The sequence below is a fragment of the Oryzias melastigma genome, linkage group LG1 (assembly GCF_002922805.2).
Source record: "Oryzias melastigma strain HK-1 linkage group LG1, ASM292280v2, whole genome shotgun sequence".
NCBI lineage: Eukaryota > Metazoa > Chordata > Actinopteri > Beloniformes > Adrianichthyidae > Oryzias > Oryzias melastigma.
In genome coordinates, this window is record NC_050512.1 from 20,483,596 (window position 1) to 20,502,916 (window position 19,321).

At 38.8% G+C, this 19,321-nt stretch overlaps 1 protein-coding gene across 4 annotated transcripts in view; it reads left to right on the forward strand.

Moving 5' to 3' along the window:
- pax5 (paired box 5) overlaps positions 1 to 19,321 on the forward strand; it is a 57,407-nt gene that overhangs the window by 8,826 nt on the left and 29,260 nt on the right. For all 4 annotated transcript variants that reach the window (XM_024290174.2, XM_024290175.2, XM_036212968.1 and 1 more), the window contains exons 2-5: positions 2,152 to 2,317; positions 8,487 to 8,684; positions 9,278 to 9,342; positions 12,121 to 12,246. In XM_024290174.2, the coding sequence (XP_024145942.1) occupies positions 2,152 to 2,317; positions 8,487 to 8,684; positions 9,278 to 9,342; positions 12,121 to 12,246 (555 nt within the window). The remainder of the gene's footprint in view (positions 1 to 2,151; positions 2,318 to 8,486; positions 8,685 to 9,277; positions 9,343 to 12,120; positions 12,247 to 19,321) is intronic.

Here is a 19,321-nt window from a genome sequence, read left to right on the forward strand (position 1 = left end):
CGAAAAGACAGACAGTCCACATTTTTCAGCAGTGGCATTCAAGGTTCTCTGGATTAACACCGGCTTCTATTCAAGCTGTCTGACTCCTGGATATTTTAAATATATGTGCAAACCTTATTTTGCAGGACTTATCCTCTTCATCTGCACTCTTAGTCCCACATCAGCAAGGAAAAAGCATAAAAAAACTTTCAAATGTGCAGAATTTAGCCAAAAATATGTGACCTAAATCTCAGTTTTAAAGAGTCAGAAAAAATGCACCTTCCCTTTCATATCAGAACTTCCATGCTCTCTTTGATATTTTTTCAAAGGCTTTTAAACTTCTTCAGCTGTTGGGTAGAACCTAATAAAAGTTAGTAACAGTGCAGACAATTTGTCATGTAAAAAACTGATCTTGAAAGATGAATTTGTTCTCCTTGACCTTTAAAGGGGATCAGTTGAACATGTGACACCCAAGAAATTTGAGCTACAAAGTGCAATTTTTATATTTTAGCTGGATTTATATATTTTTTAGGACACTAAGCTCGTCGTTTCATGTTGTTTCGGAAGCTCAAGCTGCTTTCTCTTTCCTGTTTTTCCTCATGGCAGCCATTTTTATCTGGGGTGATGCATGAGGATTATTCTACCTATAGATTGCGGTCTTTTGTAAAGAGTGATTGCGTTTTTAAACGGTGCTGTCCACAGCTGGCATCTGCATAATGAGGCTTCTTCCATCTAGAAATCCCAAAAAAGAAAAAAAAGAAAAACCAGAGTGATCATCCCCATTAGTTTTTGAAAAATGTCACTCTTAGAATTTTGCATTTTTTTTATTTGTCAGCCTTGCGCTGACCTATATAGGTGTGAACCAAAGAAAGTCGTTTTTGGAGATTTTTTTCTTTAACTTATGCTAATAAAAAAAAAAAGGAGCAGGACAGGCTAGTTCAGCTGACAGCTTGGTGTTTTCGGCAGTGTCCCTGCTGGGGTTATGTGTTTAAAATCTATTACCCCCACAGCAAGGATTAGTGTGTATGTGAGAGAGTGTGCGTTTCCCCTAAAGACGTAATCACTATGTTAATACAAAAGCTAGTGGATTAAACGGCAGAGACATTCTAGTTGATTTACACTTTGCCTTTGGTGAGATTCACATATATACAGTAACATACACAAGGGAGAGGAAGAACGACTTGTTTTTTAGTGTCTCTATTAGTCTTTCATCAAACAACTCTTTGTATCCTTCATTTTTTTGCAAGATTTCCTTTAAATATTTACTGCAGCTCTGAATTTTTCAACTTGATTTACTTTAAATTGGAAACTAACTTAAATATTTACAAAACTCACATTATCTCTACATCACACCTCTGTTGTATTTTTCTGCTTAAATCTGTCAGTCAAAATCAATAAATCTCTTGCAGCTCTCTAATAGGCTGTCGTGGTTTTCTCAATATTTTTGGCTGAAACAGAATAATCCAAAACAGTGCCTAAAAACCCCGTTTCCGGAAGGTTATTCAATTATGTTGGGGCTCAGCATCTCTTTGTTCTGTTCTTGTGTATACCAGTCTTTTTTATATCAACATCCTGCTATACTTTCATCCTTTTATCCCTCAGGGGGAATATTAGTGTATCCTTCAGTACGGGGCAGGCCGTTGTCAATAATTAATTGAAATCCCTTCATTTGCTCAAAATCTTAGCCCAGGCTGCCCCTGGTGAAAAAAGCTCAAAGTTTGCTCGTTGGAGCGGCCCAAATTGTGGTATTATGCTGAGCAAGATAAATGAGAAGCAAGAGGGTGATGAGATGCATTTGAGATAACAAATCTACTGCTGGTGGGAGCTAACAGCTGTGGGGTTATTGTATAAAAAGTTCTGAACGATCCACAAAGGCACCAGTCCGTGTGAGAGTTAAGGGAGTTTACCTATTTTTACCTGAAATCCATGAGCTTTTTTGATTCTGCAGCAAATCAACTTTGTGCTGGAGAGATCGTTACTAATTCATTTATCCTACTTGCTTTTCCTCTATTTATTTTCTAAAAAAAAGGCTATTTTTTGTAGAAAAGTTACTTTTTCCAGTTGGATGTTTCCTTTCTTTGTGATCCTTATTCATAAACTAAAGTAATAAAATGTAACATCTTCACGTGTTCCAAGTTTTGCTTATTTGAGGTTGTATTTGTTTGTTTACAGGACATGGTGGAGTGAACCAGCTTGGGGGAGTGTTCGTAAACGGCAGGCCCCTCCCAGACGTAGTCCGGCAGCGAATAGTAGAACTCGCCCATCAAGGAGTTCGGCCCTGCGACATCTCACGCCAACTAAGGGTCAGCCATGGATGCGTCAGCAAAATACTGGGCAGGTAACAAAAAAACAAACACATAAAAACACATAAAAATCTAAGTACACTGAAAAAAGTAGTAGATCAATTTGCAAAAGTTCTGTTATTTTTTACATTTAAAATTATTAGTTTGTATCAAATACACATTTTGAGTTGATGGTTAACTCAACTCAAAAATGTAATTTGAAATAAACAAATATTTTTAAATGCAACTTTTGCTAATTCTTCCAATGTTTCACTTTTTTCGGTGTATATTTAACCTTTTTTTTGCCATTTATATAATAAACGATTCATGTAGGTTGTGGGTTGTCTACTTTCCATTTACATTTGATCATTATGATGATTCTTCCACTAAAACAACTTACAAAATAACCAGTTAAAACCCAAGAAGGCAATGTAGAAGGCTTGAATTTTAAAAAGAAAAGATTTTAAGAATTCAAGTAAAAGTGTAGGTTCTGTGATGGGCTGGCAATTCAACTGTGGTTGGGATAGGCTCCAGTAACTGTGTGACCCTGAAAGGGATCAAGCAGGTTTGTTTAGTAAATAAATGGAAATAAAAGTGCCTCAGCAATGAAATACAAGGCAGAAAGGGCAAATGATGAAAGTCTTTGTGATGGATTTTAGCATAGAGTTGAAAAAAAAAACTTGTCTTCTTAGGAAACATTCTTTTTACTAGAGCCATCCATCCATCCATCCATCCATGATACATCCTGTAACCACTATAGATACCCATGAAGAGCTGTGTAGTGGGACATTTAACCCAATTTGATTTGGTGTCACAGTTGCAGTTTTAATGGTTTAAACTAAGAGCAATGATTGTATCTTTTTATTATAAAGGTGTAAAGCAAATATAGCGTTTCTATGATCAGGCTGGAAAACTTGATAATTAAAAATAAATAGAAATTATGAGTTTTTTAGAAAACAAATCAGTCATGAATGCATTTAAGATCAATCCCAAAGGAGTCAGATAAGGACTGTGTGGGATGATTTTCAGTTTGACAACCAGATGATTCAACACACTATAGCATTTACCTTCTTTTTCCTTAAATTTTCATCATGCATGTTGTGGCACAAGCGCCAAATTTGGCGCTGATGATTCCTTCTGTCAGAAAAGCATGTTCGCCAGGAGAAAAATCCAAAATGGCAGCCATTTGTAAAGATGGCGGCCGTACACTCAAAAATAGTCAATGTCTGTTTGCCCCAGTCTCATCAATAGGGGCTGTTCATGCACATCATACAGTCCTTAAATTTGAGGGGTATCTACAGATGATGTATATCACATCTATATTATACATATTTTATATATAAATCTTGGATTTTCTTGTGGTTGATGTGCTTTTCTGACAGAGAATCCTAAAGTACATCCATGTCAATGTAACCGGATTGCTTCTGAGTTGTGTTTAAGGAAATAGAAATCGTTGAGACACAGCAGGACCCTTGGACCTCCATTTATCGCAGATCTCTCCTAACGGACTGACAATTTTTCCAAAAAGAAAAGAAACAAAAATCAGTGTTAGCGGGCCGTCTTAGCTCCTACAAGAGAGTGAGAGGTAGAGGGAGATCAGCTAATCCTTACATTAAAATAAAACGTCAACATATTTATAGTTTTCAGATTTTTGCACAGCAGAACTCAACAGGATATTGGGCATATTTGAGATAAAATGAGCATTCATGTTGCTAACGTGACATGACACCCACCTCTCCCACCGGACAATAAAGCAGAACGGGGAGAGGGAGAGCAAGCGCCAAACAAATAAAAGGAAAACAAGGAAAAAAGAACAAGTTAAGGAGAGCCTAATAACCCAACACTGAATACAGGAAGGGGGGGGGAGTGGCTTAGGAACAACCAATATTTTGTGTAATTAAAACAGGAAGTTAGATCTCATCTTGTTACATCAAATTTGGTACAAAATGCATGATTATTTTAGCAACCAGTTCCACTATGGTGGTGTAACAAATGGGGTCAGAACATATATTTATACTTAAAAGATAAAAACAAAAAACAATAAAAGTTATTTATTTGACCCACATTAAGTAAGAAAATATGTATCTCATGCAAATTGTTTTTACTGGTTTGTCAATAAGAACTTAAATTTTTGTTACAATGGGAAACTTTTACTCTTGCAAATGCATGTATGTGTGTGTTTTTAATCCATGCTGGCTCAATATGTCAAAAAGGAACACAGACTGTCTCAGAGTCATGTCTGCTTTTCTGTCCTGCACAAACGTTTTGAAATATCTTCCTCCGTTTAACTTTACTCTTATTTTCCTTCTTGTTACCCAACTCTCTCTGTCGACTACATTGCATTTCCATGAGTTTTTCTTTTTCCATTTTCTCATTCAACCCTAAAAAAAAATCTGTTAAAGTTTTGTTTTACCTGCCTGATTCTCTTTCAGTGTGTTTTTATTGAAATTATGGGAATAACTCCCTGCACACCTTGAAGAAAGAAAAAGAGGCAGACATAAAAAGAAAAAAAAAAAGATTCATCACCTTTTGGAATTAGCCCCAAAAGAATAGCTGGACTTCTAGAAAAAAGAAAAAATCTGCACACATATATATTTATAAGTTCCTGTGATAGAGAATGGGAAAAAAAGGCAGGAACAAGGAGCACAATCAGAAGGGAAAAAGGCGTGTTAAAGGAGAAGAGTGCGGCAAAGAGAGAAATGAATAAAGACAGAGAGACCATTTGAGGGGACAGAGGGCAAAGGATTAGCTACAGAGACCCTCAGCTATATCAAAAAATGTGTTGCTCATTGTTCTCCCATGCCTCTCCTTCTCTTACTCTTTTTCTGTCTTTTTCTCTCTATCTCTTTCTTTCTCCCCTTTCCTGGCCGTTCAACTCACTGAAGCGTTACTGTGAGGGGGAGGACAGGGGATCGAGGGATGGAAGGAGGGAGGGAGGGTTGTTTTATCCTCTTCTCTCTGTCTCTTTGGTGCCAGTAGAACAAAAACAGCAACTCTACCACCCTGTGTGTGTGTGTGTGTGTTGTTGGCTCATGGTTGCGCAGGATATCAATAACTACGCACGTTTATTCATCAATGATTCAGCTGTGAATAATTTAAATAGTTTTCCATTTGGAAATAGATAGTTTTTTTCTTCCTTTAGCTGTGTTCACGCTCCTGCTGTGAGTAGCACACACACACACACTTACGTGCACACCCTCAAACACAGGAGGAAAGACAAGGAGGTGCACATTTACAGGTACCCACGTCTACACGGAACGGATTACTCCACCGTACAGTGGAGAGGGAGCAGCAGGTTTAAGACTGACTGACAGCTTGCATCCACACACACACAGCATCCCCCTTTTCTCCTACACGCTGTGTGGCGCGCTTGTGGTCCTCCTACCCCCTGCCCCCATGCCCCTTCTGCATGCAAATACATTCATGAAATAGCCATGGTGGACACGAAGCGCCTCTCCGCTTATGTCTGTGTTTATAGAAACCCTCTCATAGCAAAGTGACAGATCGAGGTTTGGAAAATATTTGGTCACAGTTAAGGTATTTACCTGAAGTCAGTATTTTCAGTTCTATCAGAACCTTATGTAACTTGCAGAGAGGGATTTATGTCACCTGGATGCGCATGTGGCTGTGGTGTCACGACACAGCGTTTTTCTGAAGTGTGTGAATTGAAGGCATCAAAAAGCTGCAACAGTAAAAACCTGAGAAAGTTTAAAATAGTTATATTTTTCAAATAAAATTAAACTTTGTCCAAGGTATCAGTTATGTCCAAGCATGGAATAAAAAAGAGGGTGGTGATTAAGAGCTTTAGATGAAAATAATTTATGAGTACAGATGCTAAGTTTTAGCTTAAAAAAGATCTTGATGCAAAAAAAAGTTACAATAGCAAAACAAAAATTTGACCTAAACAGTCATTTATTCTCAAAGAAGTGTTATTATAAGGGTGGATTTGCGTGAGAAGCTGCTTTTTATTACTTGAAATTTTACAAAAGCTGCCAAGAATTGCAAAAATATGTAGGTACACCTATAAAAAAATAGCAATTTTAGCTTTGTTGATGTAACAACTACAGTTACACTGAAAACGACTGCAATGACTTAATAGAAATGTAAATTTTTTAGTTCATAAGTTTAACAAGACTCCCTAATTTCCTACAAACAGTTCAAATGAACTATGTAGTTGCACAAATGTTCGTACAACTATGCTAAATGTATAATTTCCTGGTAAAATGAACACTGATTTGTGAGGTCATTCTTTTTCTCCAGAACTCAAAAACAGAGAAGCTGAAATAAAAAGTGGAACACTGCTACCATGAGCAGGAGAAAATGAGGTGTACAGTTGCTCTTTTGTGCTGCTCATCTTAGTCCAAATCCTTATTGCCGAAGTTTGCAGTTTTACAGCATGCAGAGAACTCAGTGTAAATGTTCAAAAGTTTATTTATTTTGATTAAAAAAAGCTCTTTTATTTGTTGAAAAATTGTCAGGTAAAATAAAAAAAACAACTTTCAACACAAAATATTAATTCTTTGAAAATATAATTAGTGACTTTATGCTGCAAGTAAAGTATGTTTTGGAGAATTATAAAGTTATTCTGTGCTTGAGCTTCATTAAAAAGAACTACAGACACATTACTTTTTCCCACAATACATTTTAGTTAATGATAGCAAATTATGAATAGCTTGACTTAAATTTGGTTTTAAATAGTATTTTTTTGGGCACAAGATAAATGGCATAAATCTAATTAGCGCTTTATAACTACTTAGAAGGCCCAAAGCACTTTACAGTCACAGTCCCATACATACATTCACACACATTATCACACTGATGGGAGCTCAACTGTCAAACTTTGTAGAAATCATCGTCTTTGAAGGGACATTGTCTTGTACAATGAACAGTCAATTTTAGACATCTTCTCTAGGACTCTGAATTTTAAAAGTTAAGCCTAAAATGGGACAGGGAGGTTACTCTGCTTGGTTCAATAACATTCTTAAAACAGGCTAGAGGACACAGAATAAAGTGAGACTTTTGTTAGGTTTACCAACAGGACCATACACTTGCCAATTAAATCAAAGCTACGCCTATTTGCACAAATTTGATCTTTTTAAAACCAACAAATTAAATGAAAAAGACAAAGATTTCTGAAAACAGATTGCAAAAAGTTGATTTATTTTGGAATTACGTCACAGTCAATGAGAATCGGCTAGCTTCAAATATCTGCCACCACCTGAAGATTTTGAGGAACTACAACGTTTGATAGGTTTTTAAGAATTAAACTTGAGGCAGAGACAGGGAGTCTGAACCTTTTTACCATTGATGGGGCATCAAATAGAAACTGGAGGTTAAGCTTTTTTTATTAGAGCTGCTCCGATGAAAATTGTGTTTTTGACATGTTCTGGTAGCATTTTTCTGATGATGGAGCACATATATAAATACAATTAAGATTAAAACTGTGTTTCTAAGTATTTTTTATTCAAATCATGGTAAATCAAACGAACAAATTGAAATTTGAAAAAGCTTGAAATTGTCACGTACAACTTAAACTCGGCCGGCCACAAGCTCTCTCCGCTCCATTTTGATACATCCATTCACAGTCAAATAGATCCACGTCCTCATCAGAGCTGGCATCTGGCTAAAAGCTGTATGGCTGGATAGTTTCACTATTGCTCGCCATTTTTGTTGCACCACTAATGTTAGCTTGGGGTTGTGAGAGAGTGTAATCAAAGACGGTAAATGAGCGCAGTCTTACTCCATCCATCTATGACTCAAAGGTGAATTCCTTGTAAAACCTTTCATGTCACTAAGCAACCACTAACTTGTTCTGGCAAAAACTAGGATTTAAGTGGACTTCTTTACCTCTCATGTTTTTTCAACGGATTTATTCAATAAGCAGAATATTTCCTTCACACCTGCTGTGGGTAATTTTACTGACTACTCTGAAGTTTCAATTCATCTCTCGATCGATTTTAAAAGCTTTCAGTGGTCTTTTAGTTATAATTGTGTTGTTTTTAGCTCAAATAAAAAAAAACATGTTTTTTAGGACATAGTTTCTGCAGAGCAGCAGGAGTTTCTTCATGTTATGAATTTGATGCATTCATGTTGATTGACATGCAAAGGTAGTTTATGAAATGTTGCCGTCCAAAAAATGTGATTTCTTTTTATTCTGTAGTTTCAATAAGGTTTTGTGTTTCTATCTCAAAGTAGTTTGAGTAACTCCTTCGCTGTGGTCGGCAGGTACTATGAGACGGGCAGCATCCGGCCCGGTGTGATCGGCGGCTCCAAACCAAAGGTTGCTACACCCAAAGTGGTCGACAAGATTGCCGATTACAAACGCCAAAACCCCACCATGTTTGCCTGGGAGATCCGGGACAGACTCCTCGCCGAGAGGGTCTGCGACAACGACAGCGTCCCCAGCGTCAGCTCCATCAACAGGTACCACGGCGAGCAACCTGCAGACATCAGTACTGAATTCAGACAGCAATATATCCGTGTGTTTTACATTTTTGTTAGTATGGGAGTGTAAAGGAGATTTGCAAAGAGGCGATAGTCTCCATATGCATGAAGTGGCTGCAGCTCAGTGGTTCAACATGATGGTACAATGACAATCCTTTCCCCTGAGCACAGAGGCAGTGAAAGAGGGAGGGATAGTGAAATAAGAGAGAGAAGAATTGAGCCAAAGAAGTGGACAAAAGGGAATGGAAGTGTGTGTGTGTGTGCGGAGGGGGGGTGAGGAAAGAAACAAACACAAAAGGAAACGGGAGAAAAGAAAATGCAGGAAAGGAAATGAGAGGAGAGGAAAAGGGGAGGAAAGGAGAAGAAAGGAAAGAGGAAGAGAAGACTTGCATGAGCAGCCAAGCAGGAAGTGTGAGGCCCCTCTGCCATGTCAGCCAGCCTCAGCCACTTTACACAACACACATACGCACACGCTCAGCTTTGCTCCCACGACGGTCGTGTTCCCTCTGTCACTCAGAGTCTCTCACACAAGCCACTTCACACACACTAATATCTCCTCTCTCCTTCTGCAGGATCATTCGGACTAAGGTTCAGCAGCAGCCCGGTCAAACGGGCTCAGTGTCGGCTCACAGCTTAGGTAGGTTACTTCTGTCAAATCATGATTCCCAACGAAAAAGCTAAGATTATCAGTTAAAAAAAGTTTTTATTGTGTGTGTCTGTGGACACTGATGAATGTAAAAGTGCAATATGGAAAAAGTCTTGATAGTTTGGACGATTTAGGTTTTTTTGTATCTATGTGTAGGTAAAGGTATGCCCAAGCTCCTTCTGGTTTGCTGAACAACAAAAATCTTAACTTAAAGTTTAATGTTTATTGAAAAAATCATCAAATTGGTCTTGTAAAAATGTAAATGTATATATTTTAAATGCAAGAAATACAAAAGTGATATATTGAGAAAGTAATCAGAGTTGAGAGTAAATAGAAAAACAAATATTATCCTGGGCTGCATGGTGGTGCAGTTATTAGCACCTTGGCCTCATACTGAGAAAGCCATGGTTCAACCACTAACTGTGATCTTTCGGTGTGATGTTTGCATTTTCTCCCCATACTTCTGTGAGTTTTCTCTAGGTAGTCTGGTTTTCTCTCCAAACACATGGTTTGTAGGTAATTTAGTATCTCTGAATTGTCCTTAGGTGAGTGTGTGGTTGTATGGCTCTGCAACATGCTGGCAACCTTTCAAAGTCCTACTTTGATCATAATTTGAGCTACTTTATTAGTATTCTCAGTGGTCTTTTAGTTATGCTGTTTTTAGACAAAAAAAAAAAAACTTGTGTCGTTTTCTGGGACATAGTTTCTGCAGAGTGGCGTTTAAAATAAACCTCAGAGTTGTGGATGTCATCCATCTGTTTCCCACTAGCTTACAGCCCTCACACCCTCAACCTAACATTGCCGGGACAACAACAATGGCGAGGTATAGAGCTATCCAGCTGTACAGTTCTGAGCCAGATGCCAGCTCAGACACGGAAAACAAGAGACCTATGTGCCATTTCATTTAATTTCTGGAGCACCTTCCACCATCAGCTAAGGAGCTCAAAGTGATGCACACAAGGAAAGCAGAATACATTATATAATTTAAAAAACACTAAAACCATTAAAGACATAAAAACAAATTTAAAACATAAAACAGCCTCATGAAGCTTGATTCCTTGAGTCATGGCAAAATCATGAAATTAACTTCAAGATGAGGGCTAATTTTCAGATCTTTTGTGTATAACATGTATAATGCCAAAAAAATGGATCATTTGAAGAGTTCTCTATATTTAAATAACATATTTTACCACTTTCTTCCTCCATCAATAGCCTACATCTATTACAATCATGACTGAATCGTTTCTTTTTACTCCTCAGAGTAGTAATAAGAACCTTCCCTCTTCCCTCTTTTCCTCTTTCCTCTCTGGTGGATTGTGTTTGGTGTCTCTCATATCTTCATAATCACACATTGTCTATTAATCTAAATTAATTTTACACACGATGCTCCCTGACTCCTGCCTACTACTCACATCTAGCAGACGCACTCAGATGCACGCACACACGCGCGCTCGCTTTCAGATTACACAGATAAATGGGTCCCAGTCCCAGGCGGAAAATTGAACATTTGGATTTGCAGAGTAAGAGCGTTACGTTCTGATAGAAAAAGGGTGAAAAGAAAGAGAAAGAAAAATCAGATAATTGAAGTGCTAAATCAAGTGATGGTAAAAGAAGGGATATGCATTCATTACACTCTCCACGCCGTTAGTGAAGGAGTGCAGCTGAAGGGGACTTTGATCCCTCAGTTTGTCGTTTCACTCCTTATTCCTCTTTCGGTTTTGCCTTCTTGTGTTTGGGTTGGTCTGCTGGGAGAGAGGATTAGGATGTCTGCTGCCACACCTTTCTGTCCCTCCTGGGATACCGCACTGTCACTCAGCCCGCCGTCCGCTTACAGGGGCTCAGATAAGGGATCAAAGAGTGAGTGACTGTATGTTTCAGTGTGTTCAGTTGTGTCAGGAGAATTCCTGCTGTGTATGTGTGTGTCTCTAAGGCGGTGACAAGTATGTCGCTTTGTTGCCCAGCTAGGAACTCGACTTCTCCAGGGAGAAGATCAGAACAGGAGACAACAAGAAGCAAAAGACCAGCAAAGACCTGTCTCTATTGCCTCAGTTTTTCAGGAAAAAGGGATGGAAGATCAAAATACAGAAGATGTGATTTAAGACAACACCTAAAAATAAATGAGCTCAAAAATGGCAACATTTAAAGACGAAAATTTGAAACTGTAAAAACCCAAAACAAGGGACAACAGAAGGGGTAGCAAAACAGATGACTAATAAGCTGAGAGTTATTCCATAAACAGAAAAAAACACATAAAAATCTTAACTGAAACCTGGTTTGACAGTGACTTAATGAAAATCGTAAAACTCAAACAGAAAGCATGACTAAAACCAAGCAAACGAACGGAGAAGCACCAATCCTCAATGACTTTGCAGTCCAGTTTCAGGACGTCTGAGGTGCATCTGCACAATTTACACAAAGGCTATGCACGTCTCCATAAATAGATTCTATGCATTTAAGTTTGTAAAACCATTTGTAAAGCCTGGTAAAAAATGTACCAGCTTTAAATCCCTAAAGGGATCCATGAAAAAAAATTATGAGTCAAGAACTTGACTGGGTTGTCTTCATTTCAGTTCCATGGCTAAAGACACATGTGATGATGCTGCAATTCTTGTTTAATTAGAAAAATAAAGAGCATTTTAACATATTTAGCATAATACTTCTTTACAATAGTTTATTTATCATTAAATTAAATAAAAAATGCTCCAAGCCCAAACTGATAATAAACGTGTCCACTGACTTTTTTCCGATTTCCGTGTGGTTTGTCTGCAGCGACATCCGTGGCCGCCTCGCAGGTCCCTGCAGTGACCAGCGACTCGGCGGGCTCCTCATACTCCATCAGTGGCATCCTGGGGATCAGCTCTGCAGCTGATGTTGGCAAGAGGAAAAGAGACGAAGGTGAGCATTCCGTTTTGGTTTGCAACAACTGTAGTTTTTAATGATTAGAGTCCAGGCAGCATCGACTCTTTAAGGGAGTTTAAAGTTTAAAAGCAGTTGAATCACAACTCGCAAAAAATACACTTTCTACTCTCTAAAATCCGTCTACTTTTCAAAATAACACGATGACTTCCTTCTTTTTCTACCGATTTTATATGTGGGTGCAGAAGACTATTGAAGGATGGTAAATGAGAACAGTGCAGTGGAAGGCCCTTACAAATTAAAAGATTTGAAATATGTGTTTCAAACATTTTTTTTATTGATAACGTCATTTTGAGTCTTCCAAAATTAAGAATTTCCTCTTGCCATAGCAAGGATTTTGGCTAAAGCCAGAATGCTAATTTCAAGGACTCAAGATTTCATTTAAAATGCTGCTTGAAAAAAAATATATTTTTCAAAAATGATATAAATATTGACCCAAAAATTGGGGAAGTGCAGGCAAAACTTTTTGCTGAGGAGGCAGAATTCCACCTTTCCCCCTCTAGCTCCGCCCCTGGTATATTTATTAAATATTTAAATGGGGAATCCATCCTGTTTGAGTTTTTTTTTTCGCCTCTTTTTGGTTAGCTTTTTTATGGTTTCACTATTAAAAAATAATATAATGAAAGACAAAACATATAGTTTGCATGACATAAAAGCTACACAAAAAAAGTTAATATTCTCACAGAAAATTCTGGCTGCATGTTTTTTTTTAACCTACATTAATAATTGTGTGCTACAAGAGACCATACAGTGTAAACATTAAAACAGTCTGATTTAATGGAGATAAAAAGCATGAAAAACTCCTACAAAGTTGCAAGTAGAAAAATCCTGAATGTCAGATATGTGTGTTTGTGCATTTGTAATGTTCAAACGTCTTTATTGAGAACCCCACATTTGTTTACTAACAGTGCTTCACTGGAGAGTTACCTGAGAACTTAGTTTATTCATGCACTATTGATCATTTATGCTGTCATACTGGATCAATGTTGCAAGCTGAGAGAGAAGTGGAGGATTTGTTTGTCTGCGTGTAGGCAATTCTCACATGCTTTTGACGGGTTTGTGTGAGTGTGTGCTCAGAGACGCACAGGGTGGCGTATGTGTGTGTGTGTGTATGTATGCAGCAGTGTCAGTGGCATTAAAAAGCCATCACACAGACGGTCTCCTGCGGTAAATGAGACAGCACCAGATGTTGGCGTGAGAAGGGGGGGTGACAGAATGCCACAAGGGGCTATTTCTCTCTCTCACTCATTTGGTTTCAGTCTCTCTCTCCCTCAAATACACACAAACCGACAAGCACACACAAGCATACACACTATACAAGTTCCTCGTCCCACTGCTGATAAATTTTCAAATGATTCTAGACAGGTGAGTCCCTGATAGGCCATGAAATGCTTGATTCAAACGACCAGCTCAGTACGGAAATACTTACACCTGAAACACAGAGACACACTCATAAACTGTAAAGTTATAAAGAAACTGAAATAAATATTTAAATATCCAATCCAATTCTGACCACTATCAGAGTGCTTCCTGCAACTATTCTTTGTGCTTTGTTTTTTTTTCTCTTTTCATACACCCTGTTGTGAATTGGCAGCTTGAAGTTTGTGTCTTGAGCTCATTCTGGCCATGCTTAACCCGTCTGTGGCAAATTCCTGTCTGATCCTGAACTCCTTTAGCACTGAGAGGTGACTTTTTGTAACTAGATTACTTCAAGGTGCCAAGTTCTGTTGTGGTGAATGAGCCCATATCATCATTCTTCCACTACTGTGCTTTGCAGTTTGGGTTAATATGTTGTATTTGGTTCATGAGATCCACTGCTAATGTTTATATGGGTCCTAAATTAGTAAGTATATAGACTATAACACAAGTTGAATTTTTTTTTATTTGATTTAAAAAAGCTCAAACTGTGTCACAGTTGTCCAACAACTATTTCTAGTTTGATAGTTAGCAAAAGGGACCTTCCCAGGATCATTGCCTAGACAGATGAAGTAAAAAATATTTAGGGCAGAATGGCACTTTGAGTGAGGGGAACATTTTAGCCGAGTGAAAATGTTCTTTGTAAAGAAAGAGATGGATTGTTTGACGAGAGGTAAATTGTGACAGATAGATTTGTTCTTTGATATCTCCAAAGCTGAAAGCTGCTTTTGTGGGTGTTTCCTGTCAGCAATTGATAAAATCTGTTAAAAGTGGTCCACGAAAGAAGTAGAAGTGAATGTAGATATTCATTTTTGAGCACCTATAGTTGAATGAAAATAAATACCTATAAATACCTACCTTCACTCCTATAGCAGGAGGTGTGCCTGGATGACGACCATTTAAACCTTTCTTCTGTCTGTCCGTGGCCCAGTTTGAAGAAATTCTGTCCCGCTTTAACCAGAGGGAGAAAAAGAAAAAACAAACTAAAGGATCTTATTATTATTGTCTCAATGAAAATAATAAAAAAGAAACATAATAAGCCCATGGAGCTGGACCAATTGCGTCCCCTACAAAGGCCCCAAAGCGGCTCTTTGCCTGCCTGGCAGCCAACCTCCCACGGATTGGCCAGTGGCCGGCAGAGATAGCGCGGTCCGGCGGCCATGGGCCGGCAGAGCTTGCTAGCTCGCTACGCTAGCTCACTACACTGTTCACCAGGCGGCATGCTTGTGTATCAGGCTTGACTGGTCCAGCTCCCTGGGCTCCAGCTTCCATTAGGGCTTACGACCTATCCAAGGTGTATCACACCTTCATCCAACAATGGCATGGCCACGACAGTCTCCAGCAAACCTGTGGCCCCAGTGGTTAAGAAAACTGATGGAAGTTCAGGCTGAAAACCCTCCCATTGAGCAGCTATATTGGATTTGTTTTCTACGCACTGATCAAAACGTCACAAGCTCAAAGCTGAGTCCCAGAATGGTTGATGAAGCTCTCCAAACTTTAGATTTTTGAAGTGGGAATGTGTCACGTCTGCTGCCCCGCTGCTAGACAGACGTCCGGTGAATCGTGCCCCAGAACCTCAAATTGCGTCTGTACATTGACTTAACAATTAAACTGGACAACCCTGCCACATAAATCATGTTCAGTGTGAATGCAGCTTTAGTCATGTTAGCTTTGTTAGCATATTTACAATTCTCATAACTTTCAGACACATAAAAACAGACTGATACCACAAAAGACATTTTACAGTGATTAAGCTAGCTCCAATTATTATTAATTAAAGGCTTTTAAGTGTGCCTTACAATGTGGAAAATACGGTGAGTAAGGATTTGGTTAAAAGCAAAATAGGGGGTATGATTTTATGAGTGTAAGAATTTAAAAAACAAAAATGTAGTGACAAAATCCCTTTCAAAAAACCCGTGGTCACCTAGAAAACAATAATAGATAAAAGACAGCAGTAAAATGTTGGCTGTAAAGTCCTCAGAGTGGATTCTGTCCACTGAGCTGCAGTTGAGGGAGATGTACTGTAATCTAATTAGAATCACTTTATTCTTCGTGTTACAAGCCGCACTGCATGTTTCATGCCTCTATCTTGGGTACTAGAATTTCAAATCAAAACATTGTCTCACTTCATGTTTCACTCAGAAAGCATCGTTCCGGGTTCCGGGTTGCTTAGCGTCCTGTTTCGCTTGTATTTTTTTTTTATTTTTTTTATCTGCAGTGTTTCTGTGGCAGAGGTCTGTGCGGTTGGCTCTGTGGTCTAATTAACAGCATTGCTAATCACAGCTTCCATTAGAGCAGCCCCCGCTGGATAATGACACACATACACAGCGAGGGGTGACAGCAGGAACAGCATGCACTGACATGGACAGACAAACATATGAACAAAAAAAAAAACCTGCTTCTCGCATACACGCATTCCCATATGCTTGCTGGCTCCAACATTCTTACACACATAAATGCACAATAGGCAAACAATCAACTTTTTCTGCTGACTTTATTTTAGTGACTTAATTTGTATGCTGAATATTTTAATACAATGGCAAAAAGATGCCAAAACAGAAAGAAAAAGTGTGTTTTTTTATTGAATGACAAAAATATTTCAATACAAAAATAGTCAAAAATAAAGCACTTATACATAAAATATATACAAATGTATTATTTTGATTTGCATCATATTATAATCCTAATATACCATATCATGTAAAATCATATCATATGCTTGTGCTCCTCTGTGTCCATGTGTGCACACGCACAAACAGCAGCTGTGTAAGTGGTGGGAATGCAGAAAGGCAGGATCGCTGGGTTTGCGTGTCTTGGGGTGTGTGGGGGCAAAGCCCTGTGGTGACCTGTGCCCCTTGCCAAAGCAAAGGGAAGTAGAGGGTGACTGGGAACAGAATGGGAATGAATGGGAGTGAATGGAAGAACTTGACTTGTGGGGCCAAAAGGGGACTATTGTACCATTTACCAATTCTCTGACACACTGAAGTTACTTTTAGACGCACTCGCGTGTCTGTGTGTGTGAATGCTCATGAATGTGTGTAGACTCCCAGCATGGACATGAATTCCAGGACAGGTGAGTCAAGTGAGAACGGTTACTTTATAACCTCTATTCGTTTTTGATCTGCTTTCTGCCCATATAAGGAGATATACAGTTTACAAGAATTCTTCAAAATGCTCTTTTGGGTGAAAATTGATTCAATTGCATTTACCCAAGTTGACCTCTCACCCCCCTGTGCATCCACTGTGACATGCAGCAGCTTACCAAATAAAAGAGGCTAGAGATGGAGGAGAGAGTAGTCTCCACCCTTTTAGCTGGAGCTTTACTCAACACCTCCCGAAACTTTGATCTTTGGACATACAGCTGAGGACACACACTTTTTACACACACAAACATGCAGCCGCTGGTCTGTCCTGTGAGGTCAGGCAACACTTGCCGCACTGCTGTGATAATCTCTGTCAAGTGCAATATACACACTTGTGGTCTCATATCTTCTGCAGGTTCAGGCAGGACAAGTGACAGCTCTCGCCCTTACGAGCGTCTGATCATTCCACCTGTTTCTTGATTGATGGGAAAGGGGCAAAGTTGGTGACGGAAAGGGAGACACAGAAGGCGGAAGGGAGAGGAAGAAAGCAAAAGGAGGGAACAATGAAGGCTCATTGTTTGTTTTGTTCCTCTCTGAAAAAGAGGGAAGAGAAACGCTTCCCTTCTGAGACTGAATCACAGAGATAGAGGCAGCTGTGAAGGCTTCGGTGTGTGTGTGTGCACATGTGTGTGTGTCAGTATCCGACGGTGAATAGGATTTAACCCGTCACGGCAATGAGTTTCTTTACCCATCTACGGATACAAAGAGAGCAGCCGGAAATCAAGCGACCCGCCCACACCCTCTTCCATACCTACAACTAATCTATGCATGCTATTGGACCACATTGATTATGGCATGTAAAGCTTCATTCCGATCAGTCACTATGTTTGGTTTTCTGTGGTTGTTTGTGGGTGTTCTGCTGGAGCAGGCTTTGGGTCAGTGTTTGTGTGCTCATGTAGGTGTGTGACATGGAGAAGGCAGAAAGCAATAAGCTGGCTGAAATGGTGCCATCAGAGCTACATGATTGATCAATTGAATTCCATCATGGGGACTGGACGGTGGGATTAAATGGGTTGCCGTGGGTTACCCGGCGAAAGCATCATACCGCCTTTATCTCCCCTCTGATTGGTCTGTCACCAGAGACCTGGACCATACACTCACACTGCTCCTGGCCTCTTTATATGAGAGAGAGAAACTACAGAAGTGATGGAGAGATTATGATCAAGTGCAAGAGAAAGAGGTTTTGTGTACGGCAAATGTATAGAGGTTTTGTAGAATTGCGCAGCACTGTGTACTATAGATGCTGTCAAAAGATATGAGGTTTACCAGAAGTCTTTGAAAAAAAAAACTTTAATCACAGTTTGAACCAAAAGAACTGTCTTAAACTGTAAACTAGCTTTGCCAATACACTTTAGGTTGTCTCAAGTCCCACTCCCATCATCGTTTGATCTATTCTAAAAGTGTTCTTGTCCAGTGGGCGAATGATTATGCCATTTTTTGCTAAAATAAAAAAAAACCTGTATTATTTTCAAAAACACAGTTTCTGCAGAGTGGTTGTAGTTTATTAGAAATTTAACTCTTTGTTGTAGTCGGGACTGTTGGTGCTGACTAACATTACCAGATAGCTATCCAGCCCTAGAATTTTGAGCCAGATGCCAGCTAGGATGAGGAAAACAGAGACGTACATGGATCTGGAAGTGGAAAAATGGAGTGGAGCTGGGAGCTTGTGAGATTGTAGTTTCCAGGTGACTGCTAGAAGCTTTTTCAAGGCATTTTTCGTCTGAGACCGTAAATGTACATTGGTAGAAGGATGCCAGGCAAGATGTCTAGAAGAAGACCAAAGGGGGTTTATGAGTGCTGGGAACAAAGACATTAAGGTAGCTGGTGTTAGAATATAGTATACAGAAGACAGGGTTAGATGGAGGATTGGGCCTTAGTCTGCTCCTGGTTTGCAATGTTTTGAAAAAAGAAATACTCCTAAATGTAATTTTAAGCTTACTGTTCTTTATATATGTATGTCCTGCATCATCAGAACACCAAAAACAAATTTTTCATTGGCCCGGGTCTTTAAATCTTCTTAGTCTGATATCTAAAATAAATGTATTTCCATAATACTTGGTTTACTCATCTTAAGAAACTTAAAGAATAACAGAAAAATTATCCATTCATCCATTTATTTTCATATCCCGCTCATATTCCTTTCAGGGTCATGGTGCTGTTGGAGGAAGGTGAGGTACAAATACAATACAAACAGGGCCCAAAATAATGAAATTTATAATAAGAAAGACAAATTATTGCAATTGTTTTAGAAAGTCAAAAGTTTTAACTTTTAGAACAATTTGTTAGGTAAAGGCAAGTCGAAATATCAGGAGTAACTTTGCTTTTATGGACCAAAAACATTACTAACATTATTAAAATGGTAATAAGCTATATGTAATTTTTAATAAAGACAAAATTTATGGGAACACTGATTGGGATTCAAAGATAAATCTTCAAACTCAGCTTTTCTCTTCCAGTTCTTTCCCGTCTTTTTCTTTTTTTTCCTCTAAAAGCAC